Genomic DNA, 24280 nt, shown 5'->3' on the forward strand with positions numbered 1-24280 from the left:
AAAGTATTCATTTAGCCATCAGTAGGATTGTGGCTGAGGAGATGAAGAAAAAAATTCTGTAATAAGTTAAAAAAAAAAAAGTTCTTTGCACAAATAAGACTGAGATGTTTATGAGTTTCTTTTAACAGCAAAAACAAGAATTTTAATAATAATGCTCCTAAATAAATAAATAAATAAATAAATAAATAATAATATCTAATTTCAGATGAGTTTTCATAATTTTCTTTTGATGTAAAGCTGCTTTGCAACAATGACAATTGTTTAAAACACTATACAAATTAATTTTAATCTAATTGAATGAATAATAATAATAATAATAACAATAAGAATAATAATCCCATATAAAGTTTTTATTTAAACATTTATGTAACCTTTCAGGAAGGAGTCTCCAGTGTCAGTGATTTGTAACTTTAAGTTTTAGAGGAGTTTAAACTTTAAACTTTCTTAGCAACAAACTGCTTTTTTTTATTGATGTATGTTTTTTCATTATATAATTTAAGAGAAAAAAGAAAGGCTGGATTCTTATACAATACAGTAAGTGTAAACAGGAACTTGTTAAATAAACATTATAATCTGCTAAAAGTGCAGTAACTATGAATACATAGAAAGTTTGATATTTTGAAAATTAAGAAAAAGAATTTAAAAAATATTATTGTGGCATAACAGTTTATATGTAATTTAAATAATAAAGTTATTAGGATGATTTAAAAAAACTTTCAGATATGTTTATTAATGTAATTTTTTTAGCTTTAACAATGTAACAGTTTATTCCTTTTTAAAAACCACACATCCTGATGTGTTTTTGTTCTTAAATAATTTATGTTTTATTTCACAATTACATTTTGTGGATGTTTTTTTTTTTTGTAAATTACGTCAGACATTCTGCAAACATGAGGACTCGTTTAACGGTTAATGAATTCTGGAGTTGAAAAAATACATAAAATAAAATAAAACTCCGAACACTCCCAGTGTGTAATTATTTTTAATTTTTTTCACTTTTTTGCTGGAGCTCGTGCTTTTCCTGTAGCCTGAATGCCAATAATTAGCTTAGTATGACAAGTTTCTGATTCTTAATGCGCTCGAAATATGTTTATCCCCTTATGTGTGTGTGTGTGTGTGTGTGTGTGTGTGTGTGTGTGTGTGAGAGAGAGAGAGAAAGAGAGCAGATGATGGGTGATTCTAATGATCCAGGTTTGGTAGGAACACACACTCCCATGCTCGCTCCCAGGCCCTCTTTAAACACACACTAACGCTGAGTGTGTAATTAACACAGTCTCTTAAGAACGCTTTAAAATAAGCAACAGCAAGTCCTGGGCTTGGGTTTAATTTGTGTTCAGAGCGCCAGCCTACGAAGGATGAATCATCCAAGTCACCGATCATCTACGCCTCCTGACTCGCCGACTCTCTGTCCGAGGCCAGGGGAAACCCACACGCTTCAGAGCTTCCCTGAATATACGCTCGGAGAGAAATCCAACACACGTTGCTTTCTTATCTGAAACAATTACCTTCTAGATGGAGATAATAAAGGCAGCTTTTGGACCACATCAACATCCTATGATGTAAATATCTGTGTTGATGTAAAGTTCATTATTTATGAATAAACTGTAAAGAGCGAAACACTGTAGGATCATGAGGTCGGACATCTTGCTTTGCTGCCAGTCTCTGGGACCAGTACTGAGGCCGTTCGTCATTTAGTCCCATGTTAACCTTTAACGGTAAAGAATTTCATCTAGCGGGGTTATTAAGATACTGTACCAGGATACAGCAGGAATCAGGTGTTCTACTCATTCATTCATAAAATAATTATGATAATAGTATATAAGATACTCTGTGGCGTAATCCTGCGATACCACTATACAGAGGAAACATTAAATTCATGGTGAGTGACAATTAATGCAACCGGAGCTAAATGAAATGTTGAGAAGAAAAACATTACAGTCAGAATGTTAAAATTTGGGCCTGAATTTAAGCCAGTTGTTTTTTCTCTCCATGTCTGGGTTTGTAAAAATCTGGGGTCACTCGGTAATACCCTTTTTTTTTAAACATCCACAATTATGACACTGTCTCTACGCACTCATCCTGGACACTTATGGACACTTATGGACACATTCATGCATAAATACACACAAGTCGCTTTGATAAGTCACTTTTTGATTCTGCTGATTTGCAGAGCTCCCAGTTATTTAGTTTCTTCATTTTTTTCTTAATTTACACTTAATTTGCACAAGTTCTATATTTTACACTAAATTTGTATATTTTCTATATTTTGCTATATTGTACAGAATGTCCTTATTTGTACAGAATATTTAAATTTTTATCCTAGTTAAATTTATTTTCTATTGTATTTCTTTTTTATTTATATTTATTACTTATCTATAAGCTTATATTTTTTAAGGTCACCGGCGGTCGTATAAGCGTTTCACTGCGTATCTCACTGTGGTTCGGAGTTCGGAGGGTCCCAGGTTCAAATCCCACGACTGCCAAGTTGTGCCTGTTGGGCCCTTGCTTACGGCCCTCAAATGCTCACATGTATAATGAAATGCAAAGGATAAGGGTGTCTGGCGAAGGCCTAAATGTAAAAATCATATCAGCGTATCCTTTCCTGACTCCATGCCATGCTTGTGTTTTCCCTTCTGCAGGTACGTACCAGGGCCAGTGGGTGGGCGGCATGCGGCACGGCTACGGCATTCGGCAGAGCGTCCCATACGGCATGGCGGCCGTGATCCGCTCTCCCCTGCGCACCTCCATAAACTCTCTGCGCTCGGAGCACAGTAACGGCACGGCAGGGACACCCGGCACTGGGGGCGGCATCAGCCCGGCGGCGTCGCGTGGAGGCTTCGTCCTGACGGCGCACAGCGAGGCGGAGCTTCTGAAGGCAAAAAAGAAAGGTCTGTTTTTCCGGCGCTCTCTGCTCAGCGGCCTGCGTCTGCGCAAGTCCGAGTCGAAGAGCTCGCTGGCCAGCCAACGCAGCAAGCAGAGCTCGTTCCGCAGCGAGGCGGCCATGAGTACGGTGAGCTCTGCCGCTTCCGATGTTAACTCCACCATCAGTCTGGGCGAGGCCGAGGGGGAGCTCCTGCCCACCAGCCCCAACACCAACGATGACGGCAACGACGATGACGGCGTGGATGCTACGGCCACCGAGAGCTACGCAGGCGAGTGGAGGAACGACAAGCGTGCCGGGTGCGGCGTGAGCCGGCGCTCGGATGGTCTCTGCTACCAAGGCGAGTGGTTGAGCAACAAGCGCCACGGCTACGGCTGCACCACCTTTCCAGACGGCACCAAGGAGGAGGGGAAGTACAAGCAGAACGCCCTGGTCAGCGGCAAACGCAAGAATCTGATCCCGCTACGTGCCAGCAAGATCCGTGAGAAAGTGGACCGTGCCATCGAAGGCGCAGAAAAGGCGGCCGATATCGCGAAGCAGAAGGCCGAGATCGCTCTGTCCAGGTGAGTGTGAAGCGTCATCGCACGTCACGCTCGGAGTGAAAAGGGGGAGGAGTTATTACTCTATTGAAAGTTAGGATTGTCACAGGAATGATTCTCAGGACTGCCCTCTGCTGGTGAGCCACAACGGCGATTAAAACACCATCTGATCTCACCTCTCTTGTGAGCCATGTCCCTCCTGGATGACTTTATTTACAGTTATGATGTAGCTAGGAGGCGGGGCTTATATATATATTGCCAGAAAAAAAGCTAATCTTAGATCGAGAAAGAAAGTTTCTTAAAGAATCCAGTGAAACTTCAGATTATTATTTTTTACCAACTTCGCTTTTTCTTATAGTGTAATTAAATACAGATCTAGAAACACTTACAGCATGTAATGATACGGTATGTATACATTAAAGTACACACACACACACACACACACACAGCATCGGTAATCCTGCGCAGTGTTCTGCCCCACCTACTTGGCACCTTTAGATTAGTTGATCATCTGTATCTGGTGTGACTGTCTGGAGTTTCGTGGGTTTTAATGAGAAGTTCTCCTGCGATCTGATTGGCTACAGCAGACCCAGACTCGGTGGATTGTATAATCGAGTCGAGTGAGAAATATTTAAAAAAATCCCTGAATACAGTAAATGCAACATGATGCACAAAAGCACTTGAAGCGATCGACACACACACACACACACGCAGGCACCTTCACATCAAAACTAAACCAGGATGTGTTTTAAAGAAACATTCATGGAATTACATTTAAGATAATTATCTTGTGAAATACTCGCTGTATGTATCAGATTATTGGAGCTGAATGAGGCTGGTATGGATCGCTGATGTATCAGCACACTGACAGACATGTGTGTGTGTGTGTGTGTGTGTGTGTGTGTGCGACAGCAGGGGTTTGATCGATAACTGTAACTGAAAGTGTGTGCAGTGTGTTTGAACTGCGTCTGATGTGTGTAATGTAACACTGAGGCTTTGTTTCGAATGGATCGTGTGAGTTACGGCTCACGCCCAAGTGATTGTCTCAGCACGGCTAATCGCACTAGCCTGGTTTTTTAAGGGGGGGGGGGATTATAGGGGGTCTGCTGCTTATAAGTTTATAATCTGTCAGTAAGAAGGTTCACGCTGGAAATCGAGGAAGACGTGAGGTGAGGACGAATAAACAGAAACCCAAATCGCTCTCTGTCTGTCACGTGGGTTTACGTTTAACTTTACATTGTTTCAGGCTTTTTCTCAGCTAACTATACTTTTCCCACGCACAACGTTCTCTATAATCAATCTGTTCATTTGAAACTCCATAAAAATGTAAAAGTTCTGCTCTGCGATGACATCAGTTTTACCTCCCAGATGATGTATGTCACTGTAATTTTTTATAATAATGTTACAACACTTAATGCACCAGCGCTTTGTGTTCAGGAGACAGGAGTTGCCCGCGCTGTGCGTCGCGCGCTGATGTGTTTGTTTAGTCTGGTTCAGGTCACACCACCTTGTAGTGTTAGAAACCTCAGGGGACGACTGACGGAGACGGATAGACATTATACAGTGGACCTGTACCACTGAAGTCAAACTGGTGGAGGACGCCGCTGATGATGCTCTAAACTGACATTTGTGTATTGTTTAAAATCTTTCTCATGATCTTCAACAAACAAAAGGTTGTGTACGCAACAAAATTCAACAATGTTTTTCTTTATTCAATTTCCTGCCACTTTCTTTGATTCCCTTCACCATCACAATCAACACAGGAGTTTGCTGTTATATATTTAAACTTAATAACATTCAATCGATACTAAATTGCATACGTGTATAATTATGAGCAGACCTGCAGGCTGATTTATCCAACGTGTGTAAGAGGTGGAGGTATCGCGTTTTGCAAAATGGCACAGAATTACCACTGATTAAAGACTAAAACCTTTTTAATATAAAAGTATAATTTTTTGACCGCTTGGACCAATCATACAAATTGGACGTGTTTTAGGAGCTGATTAACTGATTAAATGCCACCAAACTCTGGTTGTTATGGAAACGGCAGATTTACACATACAGTTTTGGATCGCAGTGGAGCAAACCAAGAGAGCAATCCAGAAATCACGCTAAACTGCAAGCTAGTTAACATTAGCATGTCTAACCAACCCGCTATGTCCTCTAACTAGTTACTAGCTATTAGCTATCTGCTATTTCTCAGGTATATCACTCCATGTTGTGATGTTATAATAAAATAATAAATGATGACTTAGTGTTACTCCTGTGAAGCTAATTATTTTCCTGTAATAACACGTTCCTGTAAGTGTCTTATTCCTTATAAAAGAGCAAATGTGCACCGATTACAAATAACACATTTATTAAAGAACTTTTCTGTTCATATAAGAAGTTTAACCTCCTCAGTTCTGCAGATTACTTCAAAAAACTTCAAGTTAAAAGCATTAGCAATTTTTTTACTCTTCCTGTAAATGCTAAATAAGCATCTCGTTATCTGTTACTATAGAAACAATAACGTATCAGAACGAGATTCGCCCTTCTAATTATAGGGAATGAATTTACTCCCACTGACCAATCAGAATTGAGAATGTTGAGAATGGACCAGCACTGTGTGGATCAGGCTTTTATTTTAATATCACTGAAGTGTGTGTGTGTGTGTGTGTGTGTGTGTGTGTGTGTGTGTGTGTGTGTGTGAGTGAACGTTCCGAGGTATGCATGCGCTATATCTAGATCCTCACTCACCCTTCAAATCCCATTGACCTGGTTTTAGAGCGAGTGATTACGCACTAACCGCGCTCATCTGCTCACTGCTTAGCCTCCTCTTCTCCCATTCACCCAACAGCATTTCTTAAATCCCCAATATAGACACATTTATTATATAGACACCTTTTGCTCAGGTATAAAATGAACACATAGTACACACACACACACACACACACACACACAGATAAACAAAAAGTAAACGTGTGTATGAACTGAGTTGTTCTTTCTCGTTAGTCTATAATCAAACGTGACTCAGACCTAAATAAATAAACCTGCTGTAAGAATATCCTGAACACTGACATGTTAAACACATCACACGTCACCTCGAATGACCCTGAAACACCCTTTCACCCCACCCCCTCCCCCCCCGCCCCTTTCTTGGTACATATGAGAGTGAAAGGGCCACTTAAAAATAAACAAAATGGGACGTTCATATTGTAAGAGTTTTTACACATAACATGGTAAAGCAACACACATTCAATAAACAACATGTAAATTAATAAAACGTAATTAATTTATAAATGTATTACATTGTGCATCTTTATGAGGCTACGATCCTGAAGAGCGAACGCTAGTTACCATTGATTTATCACAGGTTTAATTCTGTGCCAAATGCGCTGCATGTTGTATTTGATTTACAAAGCTTTTTAAATTAAATGAATATTTTAAACAAAGTTCTCAGATCTGATTCACATTATTACATTTATTTATTTTTTGGTTTTGTTTTTGGTCTGTTAATGTTTAATGCTAGCCTAAAGGGGAAAATAAAAATAGACAGCTGTTGCTTCTTTTATCCTTCATACGCTTAATGCTAACACAATTCATGCTAAGTGCTAATTTTGCTAAAGCACTGACAGGTGTACTACCTAGTTTCACTCTCTCACTCGCTCACTTATCGTCTTTACCACTTTATCCTGTTTACAGGGTCGCAGGGGGCGGAGCCTATCCCAGGAGACTTAGGGCACAAGGCGGGCACACGGGGCACACATACACGTACACACTTACACACCCATTTCCACAGACTATGGGCAATTTGGGAACGCCAGTTACCCTAATCTGCATGACTTTAGACTTTGGGAGGAACCCGGAGAACCCGGAGAACACGGACTCTGGAGGTGCGAGGTTAAGCCACAGTGCCAACTCTTTCTAGTTTGCCTTTGAAAGGCTCGTGAAGGAACGAGTGTTTACGGCTGCTATAATGTGAATCAGAACCGGAACTAATCCATGTCCTGGCGTCTGCCCGGCTGAACAATGCATCTGGTAATTCATCATCTATGTCATCATCATCATCATCATATCCTGATCAACAGTGTTCCCAGAGACAGCGCCTAGAGTAGAGCTCAGTTCCCTAAAGAAACCCTTCAGAAGTCTCTCAGTGGTCCTTAAGGTTTAATTATGCGCTTTTAACGAGTTTTATAAGTTGTGCTGCGTCCTCTAGGTACTCTATCTGGAGTTACAGAAGACATCCCCTTGAGGGCACCACCACAGTGACAAGCAATTAGCTTTAAGAGATACGGTTTAGTAAGGCTCTGAGAGGGTGAAGTCCTAAGCTCTGTGTCTGTACTGGATACAGGTGGCCTGAGGGACTGCAGGAGGACTGGGAGAAGAGGTGTGGAGTTGATATTACTAATGAGGAATGGGAATTGATCTGGGATTGGGTGAGATAAATATGTTTGTCTTTGTAACGGCTCCGAATGAAGCATGGGCTGCTTATCCAACATCACAAGTGCAAACGAGATGGATCCTTCTCTTTAGTAGGGATCATGATGAACACGTCACCAGTTGACCCAAGTCACTCAGCCTGGAAATTTTCAAGTTTCGTCAAAGTTCCATATATTTTTATAAAGTGTGAATCACTATGACGTTGCAGGTATGAAGACGCATTGTTTATTTAAACATACAGCACCATGGACTCTACATACTGTACTGAATGTAAACGGGACGGGATCTGCCTCTAAAGCAGGCCAGTTACTCAGTAGCTGCGTTTACATGTGCAATATTTATACACTTTGATTGAAATCATTTAACTTAACTGCTTACATGGATGCTGATCTGATAAGATGTGTTCACATGCTTAAAGTACTTAATCAGAACATTCCCTCCTTTTTTACATGTACAGTAGTTTACAGTTTTGCTATGAAGCATCTAATTGGCCGTAAATATAACAGAAGTGGAGGTATTGTGTTATGATTGGTCACAAGAATTCAGTTTCCTCTCTGATTGGTTAGATGTTTTACCACGTGTGAAAAGACGAGCTAATCAGAGCTCCTTCCCCAGCCACGTACCCAGTGGATGAAAGTAAAGACGTCCGGGTCAGGGCTGGAAGTTAAATGTCCTTCCTGAAACGTATCACCTGATCTAATGTCACCCCATGTGGGGCAAACATTTGCAGAAAGACTATTTATTTCAACAAAAGAGAAATGATCAGAACAAGTGTTTTACCTAATCAACAGATTATCAGAGGTTTACAGCCCACTCACATTCCCATTGGAAATCCATTTGGATCGGGTCAGACCGTTCCGACTGAGGTGGTCACATGACGCAGGTTTATTCTGATTAGGTGATTATTGACATCATCAGTGAAATCAGTGAGTCCACAAAAACGCACCCAGTACCACACAGGCTGTTTCGTGGTGTAAATGCCGAACATGTGCGGTGACCCGCCTCTCAGCTTTGGGTCAGAACCGTTTACAACACAGCATGAATACGACAGGAAGGACACCAGGGAGAGTGTGACATTTTCTGTAGACTGAAAACACAGTTCCCTGAGAAAGCGAGCGCGCCACAACACTCTGCTAAAGTTCTTAGAATAACCGAAGCCTCAAAAACAGAATGTTTTAACGATTTAAAGGAGGTGGAACATAAGGCATCTTTATTTATAACTATAAACAACATAAAACGAAAAGAAAAGACAAACTGAGAACTGAGACTGAGAACTGCGAGTAGCAACGCAATACAGAGACACGAGTCTTTCAAAACAACAACGGTGAAATAAATCCCTCAGGGGGAATAAAAACAGACCAGGAACCAACTGAAACCTGGGCTTTAAATAAATGAACCAAAACATGGTGCCGGTGATTACGGTGATGATCATGTGACTGAGATGAGGCACATGCATGGACCGTATCCAAAGCGCTGGACAAACCTGCGGTGACGTCGCCTCTGGTCAGCCACGGTTTATCCATAAATGGGCAAATGGGCGGAGCAAACAGAGCCTAGCCGTAGAACATGCCTACTCATCTCAGTTACCACAAGCTAGCTAGATTAGCTTTAGCTTAGCTAAAATGCTAATTTGGCTAATGTTAAGATTGGTATACATTGTCCCGTGTTAACTCCTACATTTCTTGCAGTAAGTTAAACTACAATTAGCTGGTTAGCTAAAGTGATCCATAGCAGACAGCTAAAGCTGCCACTCAAAGTGTCCACACCCCTAATTAAACATAATACTTAACATAATTTACTGATGAGTAACTGATGAGTTACATAAAAATTCACCCCCTGTACAGTTGTCACAGATGGGAAATCTAGTTATTGACACCAAAACCATGTTTTGTAGCAGGCTGTAGACATGTTTATTTCTGTTTGACATTTTAATGTGGCTGTCAATGGGGATTGATTTGCTGTTGGACTCACTGGACCCTATTGGTCATTTGAGGAACTGCATGTTTTGGCACTTCTGCGTTTTTATTTTCCAGAACCGAAGGACGCCAATTGAATGCATGCTACAGTAGGAAGTCGGTGCAAAAATAAAAATTCTTCAAAGTCCACAACAATATTCACCATGATCCAGTATGTATTGTCTACATGAACATGCTTTATCTTTTTATTACATTTCTTAATTTAAATTACATTTATTGAGAAAAAAAGCCCCCATTATCTGAGTAATTTCTAAAGTATTTATTCCAGCTGCTCATACATGCTAGAGCGGTAGAATTGATGTAGAACTGACCTTTAAAAGAGCTCGCTATCAAAACAAATGCTTTGAGATTGTGTTAAAGTTTAATTTAAAAAAACCTTCTAGAACCTACAAATAGGAAACACCATGTCTTTGCACTAGTGTAGCGACTTTATTATGTAGCTATGAGACAAGGAACTAATCAACACTTACTGTACCGTGCTGCTCAACCAAAGGCACGAAGGTGTGTTATAGAATATTATATTAATATTATAAATACTATATGAGCCAGTGTGGTGTGATGAAGTTGATTATTTTCCACTAACAGCATGTTCTGCAGTGATGTACACTACCATTCAAAAGTTTTGGAACACTTTCTAACTCCATGATGGTTCCTGATGTTTATTTCTTTCTACATTGTAAAGGAATGCTGAAGCCGTCCAAAAAATGTTGTTGCAGTTTTTCTTGTTGTTACGTAATTACCTAATTCCATATGTGTTATTTTATAGTTTTAAAATCCCCAGTATTGTTGTAGAATGTAGAAAATAAATCACTAAACAAAAACAAAGAAACTTGCAAGTGACCCTAAACTTTTGAACAGTAGTGTAAGTTCCTGCACACGATGCATTATAGCAGCTATAAAGCGTCAATCCTTTATCAGACTCTCTTTTATTCTCCCCTTTGAAGTTTAATAAGATACACAAACAAAAACACAGCTTGCTACTGTATGTTAATAAGGAAACAGTTGCAGTTTTACTTTTAAACTTCATCGTATGAACAACAATAAATTTTTCGCAGCTATACTTCACCATTTTTTTGTTTATTTCATCACTGCCTCTTTGCTTAAGCTCTTTTTAAAATATACTTTTAGAATTTATTCTTTTAAAACCTGAACACAGGTGTGTAACTTGATGCAGGGCATTACGCACCAGATTTAGCTCTTAATTTGTTGTTTTAAGAACATAAGACAAGCCACAGAGTGTGTGGAGTTTCATACAATTTAGCAAAAGAATAAATAACGGTGTGTGTGTTTTACGCTGTGACACGATGATATTCAGCTCTCTATTAGACTATTTTTAAAAAAGAAATTTAAAGAAGAAGTGACTGATCAACAATAATAAATCTAAATAAATGACGTTTAAATTAAAACTTCCCCAATCCTATGCACGTTAGGTCGGATGCTAATGAAAGACGATCCTACGCTGCAGGTATTGCGACATTCCTTGCTAGTTTTTCTACTCACCCGCACTTCGTACGTTTATTAAACGTGAACAGGAGAAAATTTAAGCTTGGAATGAAGTAGCAGAGATCGTGGTATCGTGGATGGCGCTAGTACTGCCTTGGTAAATTTAAGCTAGTTAGAAGCTAAAAGCGAAACGTTTACAGCAAATCAAGCAAACGATTATCACACTGATAAGTGCATCATGCAATTTGGGTTCCACTAGCTAGCTTACCTTAGACAGGCCACGCCCACAAACCTGTTTAGTTCAATTAGTTAGATAAAATTTGATTTGCCAATTTTTTTTTTGCTTTTCCTTTAATATTAGTATTAAACTAATATTATTAATTACCTAATTAATATTAATTTTAAGTGATTTTTTTGTAAAACTTAATAATCAAAATCGCTCAGGTGGTTCTTATTATATTAGCATCCACATTTCAAACAAATCGCAGTGGTCACAACCTGAGTGTGTCACAGATTAGAGGAGATCTGTTTGTGCAGGATGTGAGCTAGCGGCTAAGCCGATTAGCTTCTGGGTCATCGCTGTTAGGTGCAATAAAGGAACCCAAACGCCTCCTGATGAGCTAACACCGGAAATTAGCATGACTCAGCGCCACATCAACGCACGTTAGTGGTGTCGGATTAGAGCTACATCACCGACGTTTATTATCAAGGAGCGCGCGTCAGGGGCTTCTGTGTTCCCTGGCTAGGAGTTTAACTCCAGGTTCTGTTAGCATTCAGAGCTGTGTCAGGTGAGAATGTTGACGAGCACAAGGCTGGAGATCATTATGTCGGGCTGATTGGGTTAGAATGGCAGACTTGACATGTTATAAGGAGGGTGATGCTTGAAATCATTGGGATTCTTTTGATTGGGTGAAGCTGCTTTGCGACAATGACAATTGTTAAAATAAAATTGAATTGAATTGAATTTAAATGGTGTAACACAGTAAATGGAACGTGAATAAAGTGTGAATAATGTCATCTATTTAAAAAAATGCCTTATGTGACATTGTTAAACTTCGTAACTTAATTATTAAACAAGCCGATGGAAGAGAACGTAATTTCATTGTTATTCGGATCACTTCTGGGTTTCTGCTGTTAAGGGGGCGGAGTTATGAATAAGTGATTTCACTCCTCCAAAGCCATTAGTTATACACGTGGACGTGGTTGATGAAATCACTCCTGAGGTTTACCTGAGACACATTTCCTCCTGTTTTATGTTGCAAATCAGTTATTTTTACATGATGTATGAAATGAGACGGAGAAACAGCCCACCTCGATGAACCTCGATAAACCAACTGAACTGACACATGGGTCGATCCAGTGATATGTCCTACAGGTAAAGAGGTTCTGCACTTCACCCACAGGCAGGATAAAGACACTCCAGGAGGCACTTAACGCTCTTTCTTTTTTCTATACGGCCAAAACACAGCATGGGCGCTTAAAACTGTCTTATCTAGGTGAAGAAAGTGAATTTTCAGATAGGATCATGTACAGTTACACCATGGTACATAATTCTTAATGCTTTTTATTTCCTGATCCATGCTTAGTTTTTTGTTAATATGCATACACATTTTTTTTTTTATTAGATAAAAGAAACACATTAGCTAAAAACACATTTCATGTCATTTTCTGTAGTGTCCGTAACTTTTTTTAATTTAAATCTTTCAACTTAATCTCAATTATCATTCAGATGAATCTTGGCCAATTTAGATTTTACATGTAAAGTCATAAATCTAAAAAAGTGTATTATTCTAAAATGCTACATTTTTGGGGTACATACTGTATAAAATCATCTACTCAAAACCGCTGAAATTAGCAACCTAAAGGGAAGCGAGATTCCTCAGCGAGATGTTACGTAAACTTCTTTGGCACACACATTTTCTGTATTATAAGTATAACATCAAAAGACAAATTTAGCAAATAATTCACTCCTACCCCAGAGGACTCTGTCCTGCCTGTCGATATGTAAATACTTTAGAGCACCACCTGTAGTATTATAGAGGAACAGCAACATTTTACCACCTTAAATAAAACTCTCTTTCGGCCACTCCTATCAGGGGGTCGCCAAACCGATCGGCACAGAGCACAGAGATTAGAAATTTATTTTAAACAGTTGATCTTAGTGGTGTGTAAACTAGCACACAAAATTATGTGTAACTATGCAACTGAATCAATTTATTCTCTTATCTTTAGTTACTACTGATATAAACCTTAATCTGAAAAATTACAAAATGACACTATGTATTTTTCTTCTCTTTGCTTTATTGGATTATTTTTTACTTTCTTTTTTAAAATGTCCGTTTGTCTATTGCATAAATTGTTATTTATGTTGTTTATTTCTGTTTTGTGCTGTATTTGCAATTTTTGCTCAGAAACACTTTCCTGTAAAAATGAGTTTCATTCCACTTTGATCAATATTTCACTTTTTAGACATGACATCCCACTGCAACCAAATCTCTGATATCGACTTCATCATACTGAAAATCTACCTGATTTATCACCTATAAGATGTTAATGAAATAAATGGACGAGGCTTTATCATGTGTGTCTGGGATCGGTTCACTGTTACACGATTCACACCGAACATTCAGCATCCAGCTCTGACTTCTCTTCTACGTGTTAATGAAGGAGACTGTGTGTGTGTGTGTGTGTGTGTGTGTGTGTGTGTGTGTGTGAGAGAGAGAGAGAGAGAATACTGTGCTTAGGTGTGAGAGGCGGGGAGCTGCGTGTTAGGGAGGGTGTGTGTGTGTGTGTGTGTGTGTGTGTGTGTGAATGAGAGGAAACTCTGATGTCATGCACTGATTAACTCATTAACAGTCGAAGTGATGGAGCTGCTGCTACTGAGGAAGGAAACAGAAAGAAACAAGAGACTTAGAATTAAATATCACAGAGCTACATGTTATAGTTACACTTTATTATATTTTATAATCATTCACATGCGTCTTCTGTAAATACACACGCTGCTTAAAAACAAAAGTGTGTTGCAGTGCATAATGGGTAAAGCATCAGTGACTTGCCTCAGGCGTGATCAGCCACGCCTCCTTGACTGAGACTGAGACACAGAGGCCACGCCTCCTTCACTTAGACTGAGACAGAGGCCACGCCTCCTTGACTGAGACTGACAGATACACAGGTGGTCTTTATCAATGGTTGTTTGGTGAGAAATTTTGCTCTTCTACACTGAATCAGTCCGAGTGAGTGAATTTGATTCTGAATCATTTGAGTCGACTCTCGATTCACAAACCCTGGACTCGAATAACGGACTGTTTTTTTTTACCCTTTACGTCTCTGTACTGTGTGTCAGTGAGCAATCTTTTAAATAGCTTATACTCGAAAAACACAATCTACACTATCTAACACACACACACACACACACACACACACACACACACACACACACACACATCTCCAGGAAACTGACTGAAAGTGAATAAATGTTTTATCATGTCCACTCTCGTCCTCCTACTATCCACCTGCCTTTTTCTTTTTTTCCCAGCGCAGCATCTCTCTCTCTCTCTCTCTCTCTCTCTCTCTCTCTCACTCTCTCTCTCTCTCTCTCTCTCTCTCTCTCTCTCTCTCTCCCTCCCTCTCTCCTTCTTTTCGTCTCTCTCCCCCTCTCTCTCTGTCTCTCCGTCTTTCCCTCTCCCTCTCTCTCCCTCTCTCTCCCTCTCTCTCACTCCATTCCTCCCTCACACATTCTCCTACGGTTGCCAGGACAACCAGAAAGGCCTGTCCCACCTCGGCTCACCTCACCCTCACACACACACCCACACGAACGGTGAAGAGAAGCCGTCACAGCTCGATCCCACTCAGCACAAATCACACGCTAGCACACAGCATGCCCACACACACACACACACACACACACACACACACCTGACCTGCTGCCTGAGAGAGTGAGAGAGTGAGACAGGGGACCTGAACTGAAAAGAAAGAGGGAAATGGATACGCGGTCACGTGCAGACTCACACCAAGACACAGGAATAAAAGACCGTTAGAGAAAATAATCAATAATCATCTTCTGTTAAAACAGTGTGTGAGCCGAAATGTTTAAATTCTCGTAACAACTGAAATATTGTTATTTGCTGAAGTTCGTTACATCCTGTGTCGTTGAACGACTTCTGAGAAACGTGAAGTTTTACAAAGTGGTGAGTTTAAAGCGCAGGAGCGTTTCGGATCTCGTCCACTGTATTGTTTATCAGGTGGAGCCTCATGTTGACACACACACACACACACACACCAAAGACGCTCCTGGTGAAGTTTATGTAATATGGAGGTGACCGATCTCGCGACAAATCACTCCCTTCAGCCGTTTTAGAGAGATGATTGTATATGTGGACATTTTCCAGTGTTATACTGTCTCACTTCAAACGATAAGCATTTAAAATCATAATTATTCATATTTCTTGAAATGTTGTATTGAAGGTAAAATTGGTGTAAACGTTAAAACTGTAAAAACTGTGACTTAAATTGGTTTTTGGTTAAAGTTTAAAAAGCAAAAACATCTGTAGTGTCAGTAACCCTGTCTCAATATCTTTACAATTTTACAATAATAGACTTTTTCAGATTTATGACTTTTCATGTGAAATCTAAATCGGCCAAGTTTCATCTGAATGACAAAATAATTGAAAGATTTGAATTTTAGTTACGAACACTACGGACTTTAAAGGGCAAATTATATTTGTTATTTATTTCGAGATAAGAAACATTAAAAATGGTGAAACATGATCCCATCTGAAAACTTTTTCACCTACTGTAGGTGAGACGCTTTTTAGCACCATGTTTGGACTGTGAGTCTTTAGATGTCTCTCCCAAAGAGAATCACAGCGTCTCCACCTCTGACGCCTCCAGCTCTGCTTCCCGTCTCCAAACTCTACATCTGCTTCCACACAGGGCACAAACTGTTTTAACACTTCCTGATGAAATCCTGAGGAATGAAGAGTGGAAGTTATACAGATGGATAGAGAGAGAGAGAGAGAGAGAGAGAGAGCATGGGAGCGTTAGCATGTTAAGATCAGATCCAAAAGGAGACAGGAAGGTACAAACATTGGAGATTGTAGGCTCAAGCCACAACTGAGCTCTGGTGCTCTGGTGCTCTGGTCCTACTCCGTGGTCCTTGAGATGCTTCTACAGTTCGACTGGAGTCCACCTGTGCCTAATTTAGGTCATTGGACAGAATTAGAAATTAGAAATACAACAACCAACAGTCAACAACCAAACTGAGAAATCAAGGGTGAAGAGACTTGGACCCATGAGGGGGGCGGATGGCCTGGCCAGCCCCAAAAAAACGCCCGCTTCCTGCGACAAAGCGCTGTGGACGTCGGGAGGGGAGGAGCTTCTGAAATTCAGGTTTTGGTAGAAGGTCGTGGCCACGGCAGGCCGAGTGTAGGGAGCGGATTAGGGGAGGAACACGTGAGAGCGGTCACCGGCACTCCTCGACCAATCAGAAGGTGTCGTCGAGGGAGAAGTGGGCGGAATGGACTTCACACCAGATGAAGCGATCAGCGATGAAGTCTCTTGCTCCGCCCTTATAAAATCTTTTTTTACTCCATCGGACCACACTAAGAGGTTTTAACTAGTGCGAGTTTTAGGTTCACTGATTACAGAACATTCTGTCTTATTTTTATTTATTTAAAACATGTTTCTTTGTCCATCTCTTACGAGAGAAATCTTACAAAGTAAGGCTGTTATAATAATTTGTATTCGTTTCTGTATTTTATTTTTCTTTTGTAACTGATTAATACAGTGATGATGATGATGATGATGATGATGATTGTTGTTATTGTTATTCCAGGACGGCCCATGCGAGGGGGAAGGCGGAGGCGGCCATGACGGCGGCACAGAAAGCGCAGGAGGAGTGCAGGCTGGCCAGAATCGCAGCTAAAGAGTTCTCACCTTCGTTTCAGCATCGAGGAAACGGTGAGAACCCGAAACACGAACTAACACGCTTACACTTGGTCAGATCCCAGCCGAGCTCAGACGTGAAGCCCTAGTGGGTGGACTGAATCAGCCGCACTAATTAAATATATAAAAGTATTAAATAACACGGCGTTCGATCCTGGATTCTGATTGGTTTATTCTCTATAACAGCAGTTCTGGCTGTAGTGTGGGTTTATATTAACACACTCGTCCTGATACGATAGAGTTCCTATAGCGACGACTCGCTCGCGGGGAAGTGAGGAGATGTTTGTTTATGGAAAATGTATGGAAGGAGTCTCCAGTGTCAGTGCGTCGTACCACTCAAGTGTGTTTACACATATGGCAACCTTTATTCATTATAATATATTTTATACATTTGCTTATTTTAAAAAAAGGAGACTAACGACAAAGCTTGGAGTGTCGACTGTAGTAGAGATTTTATAGAGATTAATTTATAAATATATATTTTGAATTTCAATAAATGTAGCGTTTAAAATGAGTAAATGTGTTTAAATGATGGTTAGACTTGAGCTTTTTGACTGCTGTGGGTGGTATAAGGGAGCTGTGTGTGTGTGTGTGTGTGTGTGTGTGTGTGTGTGTGTGTTTGGGTGAGGGCGGTGTGGGAGTGAATGATGGCACAGGCAACAGGAAAATGAGGGGAGGTCAGGATTGACCTTTCTAATGCGCCCACGCGTATCAAGCTTAAACCCACACACACACATATACACACACACACACACACACGTATACACACGCACACACATTCACACACATATTTCCTCTCCCTTTATGTGAACCCCCTAGCAACCAAAAAGTGATTGTGGCTCAAATAAAATAAAATCTGTGAAAACACCGGGCTTGTAAAGACACTTATTATTATTATTATTATTATTATTATTATTATTATTCTGTGGACCTATGTTCGTTTGTTTATTTATTTATTTGTTTATTTATTTTCACTAAATCTCTACACAGTCACAGCAGCAACACACAAGCACATAAGTACAATAATGTACACCCACATTTACACTGTATGTTATATATATATACTGTACTGTACTGTACGTCCACGTGGAAAGGATTCACAGCGCATCAGTTTTTCCACATTTTATGTCACAGTCTTATTCTTAAATTCTTTTTTTTTCTCAGAATTCTACACACAACACCCCATAATGACAACGTGAAAAAAGTTTACTTGAGATTTTTGCTAATTTATTAAAAATTTAAAAATTGAGAAATTACGTGTATATAAGTATTCACAGCGTTTGCAAAATTGAGCTCAGACACATCCTGTTCCCCCTGATCATCCTGTTTCCCCTGATCATCCTTGAGATGTTTCTGCAGCTTAATTGGAGACCACCTGTGGTAAATTCAGTTGATTGGACATGATTTGGAAAGACACACACCTGTCTATATATATATATATATATATATATATAAATCCACCAATTGGTAGAGCGGCCAGAGAGTCTCATCAGACCTGAGTATTTTGTTTCTCATGGTTTGAGAGTTCTTCAGGTTCCTGATTGGTGGATTGCTGCAGAGATGGTTGTCCTTCTGGAAGGTCCTCTTCTCTCCACAGAGGAACTCTGGAGCTCTGACAGAGTGACCATCGGGTTTTGGTCACCTCCCTGACTAAGGCCCTTCTCCCCCGATCGCTCAGTTTAGATGGGCGGCCAGCTCTAGGATGAGTCCTGGTGGTTTTGAACTTCTTCCACCTACGGATGATGGAGGCCACTGTGCTCATTGGGACCTTCAAAGCAGCAGAAATGTTTCTGTAACCTTCCCCAGATCTGTGTCTGGAGACAATCCTGTCTCGGAGGTCTACAGACAATTCCTTTGACTTCATGCTGGGTTTGTGCTCTGACATGAACGGTCAACTGTGAGACATTATATAGACAGGTGTGTGTCTCTCCAAATCATGTCCAATCAACTTAATTTACCACAAGTGGACTCAAAAACATCTGCAGAAACATCTCAAGAATGATTGGGGGAACAGGATGATCAGGGGAAACAGGATGCACCTGAGCTCAATTTTGAGTTTTATGGCAAAGGGTGTGAATACTTATGTACTTTCAGATTTTTTATTTTTAATAAATTTGCAAAAATATCAAGTAAAATCTCAGTATATATAAAATTCAATTTCACTATAATGTTTTGGCACACTCACCATGTATCCTTATATGGTCAGAGGTTCCTGTGCTGTGTCATAAATGTTGCCTTAGAAGTGCACTGAAATCCATCGTGACCTCTATAGTAATTATACAGTAACGTATTACACTGGAGACGTCCTCTTTATGTTGTCATTACAGGAAACATCCTCCGCCTGTGTCCCGAGCGAGAGCTGCTACTAGAGAAATATTAAGCCTTATGGTATAAAGAATATAAAATAAACACACTGCCTGGCCAAACAAACATAAAAATAACACACAGTGTGATGAGAACCCACAGGATTGGGACTAAACAGCTGTGTGTCCATAATAAAACCACTCGTTATTGAGACTTATCAGAATAAAGTCTTCAGTTTGTTCGGGATCATAAAGACTGGACTTTGGAGTGATGGAGAAAGGTCATGTGACCTGATGAGTCCAGACTGATCCTATTCCAGAGTGATGGGCGTGTCAGGGTGAGAAGGGAAGGACATGAAGCGATGCTCCCATCATGCATAGTGTCCACTGTACAAGCCTCTGGAGACAGTGTTATGATCTGGGGTTGATCAGTTACTCAGGTCTAGACTCAGTAACGTTATGGGGCAATAAAATGAAGTCAGCTGACCACCTGAATGTACTGAACCACCAGAGGATCTCAGTGTTAACCTTAGCGAGTGATTCTGGGAGCATGAGCCATCATTTTCAGCTCAGTGAATATCTGGAGAAGACTTTACGGAGCGGTCCGACTTCCCTCTTATCAATACAAGCCCTCGGCCGAACATTAATGCGGCTCTGGATGGAAGTGAATGTTGTGTTGCTGCAGAAGGTTGTTGAGAGCGCCGCAGTGAACACACACCCTCACCAGTGAAATTTTACAGTGAGCAACTTTAATTTTTTTGGCCAGTCAGTGTGTATTTAATAAGTATAAAGTCTGCATTGTATTTTATTCTAAGCCATGTTTTCCCCAGCCGTGCTTTTCTAGTGCCTGATTTTTTTTTGTCCTTGTCCTCATCCTTAGTGTTTTATTTTTAGGATTTTTTTTGTTTTTGATCCCGGACTATCAGTTTATTTTTATAATACATTACTGCACTCTGTTTTTGCCACACTCCATTATAATTGTTGGTAATTCTCTGATTAACGAAATAGACATTCAGTAACTGCAGAGAAAACTGAACAAAAAAAACGTGTGTGTGTGTGTGCGTGTGTGCAGGAGTGGAGTGTGAAAGGCCGAAGCCGCAGCCCTCGAGCGACAATGACGTGGAGATGATGTCGAGCGAGACTCAAGACAGCACCGAGCTCTACATGAAGGGCTCGACTCCCACAGAACTCACTCCAGACGCCAGCCCGGGTCCAAGTCCCACCTCCAAAGCTCGGGCCCGCCCCAAAAACGCCCGCTTCCTGCGACAAAGCGCTGTGGACGACGAGAGGGGAGGAGCTTCTGAAATTCAGGTTTTGGTAGAAGGTCGTAGCCACGGCAGGCCGAGTGTAGGGAGCGGATCAGGGGAGGAACACGTGAGAGCGGCAAACACCAACGGTCACCGGCACTCCTCGACCAATCACAAGGTGTCGCCGAGGGATTACGGCACGTCCAATCACAAGCCGTCGTCACGGGAGAAGTGGGCGGAATGGACTTCGCACCGGACACAGACGCGACTTCTCGAGCAAGACGAGGAGAAGCTGAGCAACTACGAGATGGAGATGAAGCCGCTGCAACCCATGGACTCCAACTCCCAGAAGCCCTATGGGCAAGGAGAGGAGCGCCACCGGGGCAAGAACCGGGGCAAGAACCGGGACCGAGAAAGAGACAGGGACAGGGAGAAGGAGAGAGAAAAAGAAGACACGGAACGTCCCAGTGTGGACCCGGTGCAGAAGCTGGACAGTCTACGCACGGGGGAGAAACTGGAGGCTCGGCCTCTGCGCAGGGACCTCATGCTCTCGCCCCCACAAAAATCCTCACCCATTGCACTAGAACACGACAACGGGAACCGCACACAGCTCAAAGCCAACTCGGTGAGTGTGTGCGCGCACAAACACACACACACACACACACACACACACACAATTAAATTCAATTTGTGTTAAAACTAAAGTTGACTGATTGCTTTACAGCTGAGACGAGTTTAAGAGATCTTTAGGAGAGATTTAAACCCATCAGTAGTGCACAAGGTACGAGGGAGAGGAAATAACCGTAAATAAACAGAAGAGAACATGTGACCGTGCTTTACATTGTAGCAGATAGAGGGGGGCGTTCAAGTCAAAAAGGGACTTATGATGACATTTCTGGTGGAGGAAGACATAAAAGTGATTGACGTGTACAGAAGACTTCGGTCACAGTACGGTGATGAGACTCAGTAAGACATCAGAACGGTGCGAAGGTGAGAGAAGTACGTGTGTGAGTGCTGATCTCGGCCGAGGTGACTCGGAGCTCACTGTAGTCGTTCACGTGAACGTTCAGCGGGTGGAAAACGCCCGGTCACTGAAGATCAGTCGTTAATAACTTGCTAAAGAGACGCGTGTGTGTGTGAACTGTACACACACTCATTCACCAACACCACTCACACATCACAGGAACTCGGCTGGGAGTTAACATAAACTCACAAAGAAGAAGAACTGAGACTTTGATTGATTCTATTTTAAAGCGTTTAACGTTTGTAAATTTACCTAAATTACTAGAGGGTAAGATGTGAACCGATTCTGACCGTTGATTCGGTACATCAGTGAAACTGCAGGATACATTTGAACGCTGGAGACGTCTCGACCCAGGTGTGTCTGCGTGGCGTCTCGGTCTGGAGCGCACGTGTCCTGGGGTTAACCCTGATCTCTGAGAACTTTAACTCCTTTATGTGAAAACAGGTGGACGGAGAGAGCAATACAAGGCAGGCCAAACAACTCACACACACACACACACACACACACACACACTGCGCCGGCGGCCGCGTGCACCTTGGTAACAGCAGCTCGCTAAAGTGGACTCCGATTGGCTGCTTCACCTTGTTGCTAGGGAACAGCTTAAGCATCGCTCTGATATTAACCAATAGTAGAGTGTGTGCAGCTTACAGAGTGTGTGTGTGTGTGTGTGTGTGTGTGTAGATAGCTGCAGAGAGGCAGGATAGTTGTGTTAAACAGGTTTACATGACACACCAGCACACTAAACACACACACACACACACACACACACACACACTCAGTGTGTGTTTTATATATATTTTTAATAAATCTGAAGTGTTTGTTGTTAAATATATTAACATAAATTTACATGACTGTTTTCTGTTAATGTCACAGTGATGCCAATTTGTTATGATATTTATCTAATTTGGATTAAACCATGACAGTGTGTGTGTGTGTGTGTGTGTGTGTGTGTGTGTGTGTGTGTGTGTGGTTTGTAGCACGTGTTGTTGTTGCAAGAAACACGCTTCACTCATCATGGTCTGATTTCATGCCTTGCATGCGATGCTCGTGTTGCGTGTACGTGTGTGTGTGTGTGCGTGTGTGTGTGTGTGTGTGTGTGTGTGTGTGTGTGTGTGTGTGTGTGTGTGTGTGTGCGTGTGTGTGTGTGTGTGTGTGTCTGTCTGTGTGTGTGTGTGTGTGTGTGTGGGCTCAACCACAGCTGCAGAATCACATCAATTAAAAATCACATGCAGTCAGACGCTGAAGCTTGAGCACACCGATCCTAATGATCTGCTGAGTGCCACGATCAAACTGTGTGTGTGTGTGTGTGTGTGTGTGTGTGTGTGTGTGTGTGTGTGTTTATCTGACAGGTATTGTCCAGTCATTCATTTATAGATTAATTTGTTAATGATTTTTTTTAAAGAATAAAGGCCACATTTTTCCGAGGTTAAGACCAGGGTCAGATTTAGATCCTCAAGTGTGTGTGTGTGTGTGTGTGTGTGTGTGTGATCTCAATGTCAAACAAATTGCTTGACTAAAGAACACTAAGAAGTATTGATGTCCCTCCCCCCCCCCCCTCTCTCTCTCTCAGGGCTCCAGCTCAATTCTGGTTGTCATGGTGATTTTGCTCAACATCGGAGTTGCCATTCTGTTCATTCACTTTTTTATTTAGGACTCTAGTCGTTTCCTTCACTCCCTCTCTGTTTATCTGCTGTACGGATCGGGTGTGAACGCTGTATCTCCGGACACGGATCCGGTTCGAGGAAACGCAACGCAAACCACGAGGACGGAGGAGGCGGGAAGGGACGGAGACACAAAATCGGATTCTCACTCAACTCTGGGCTCAGCGTTTCTCTTTTTCTTTTCCACTTCTCCAAAGAGCTCTTGTTTTATTTAGATTTATTTTGATTTTGACTTTTTCCCATCGCTTTTCTCTTTGTTTTTTGTTTATTATCGGTAAGTGGGCTTGGACGAAAGGTGGCTATTTTGACATAACAGATGAAAAGCGTGTGTGTGTGTGTGTGTGTGTGTGAAGTGGTGTGAGCTCACAGGTGAATTTAACCCCATTGGAACGCTGTGTTGATGTAATGGGCTCCGTGTGAATTTTTCACCCCGTACACACACACGTCGGCCCTGAACTGACCGGATCCAGTAAACACTCCACATACCTGCACACATGACTGTTTGTTCCCCACAGCGTGGAGGATGACCATCATGTGGAGATAAAGATTTCAGTGGTTTAATGGGAAAACTATCAAACATATTACAGCATTAATGACGTGAAAGTAAGACGTGACTCACTATTTAACGTGCGTTAGTTTATAAGATTTCTTAAGTCGGCGAAAATCACTACATTGGTTTAACTGTGCGTTCACTTTTCCACCACTAGGGGGCTCCTCACTCACTCTCACTCTGACCCACTTATCCTGGACACGAGGGGGGGCACGAGGGGTCTGGAGCCTTTCACAAGAGGGGTACACCCTGGGCAGGGTGCCAAAACATTACAGGGCGCAACACACTCTC

General features: G+C 41.4%; 1 protein-coding gene across 1 annotated transcript in view; it reads left to right on the plus strand.

Annotated features, from left to right (window-relative positions):
• Positions 1-23775, plus strand: part of jph3b (junctophilin 3b) — a 48355-nt gene extending 24580 nt beyond the window's left edge. The window contains exons 2-5 of the mRNA XM_053505178.1: positions 2640-3444; positions 17095-17219; positions 20580-21379; positions 23349-23775. Coding sequence (XP_053361153.1) covers positions 2640-3444; positions 17095-17219; positions 20580-21379; positions 23349-23429 — 1811 coding nt within the window. The 3' untranslated portion in view covers positions 23430-23775. The remainder of the gene's footprint in view (positions 1-2639; positions 3445-17094; positions 17220-20579; positions 21380-23348) is intronic.
• Positions 23776-24280: the final 505 nt, after the last annotated feature.

The sequence above is a fragment of the Clarias gariepinus genome, chromosome 10 (genome assembly GCF_024256425.1).
Source record: "Clarias gariepinus isolate MV-2021 ecotype Netherlands chromosome 10, CGAR_prim_01v2, whole genome shotgun sequence".
NCBI lineage: Eukaryota > Metazoa > Chordata > Actinopteri > Siluriformes > Clariidae > Clarias > Clarias gariepinus.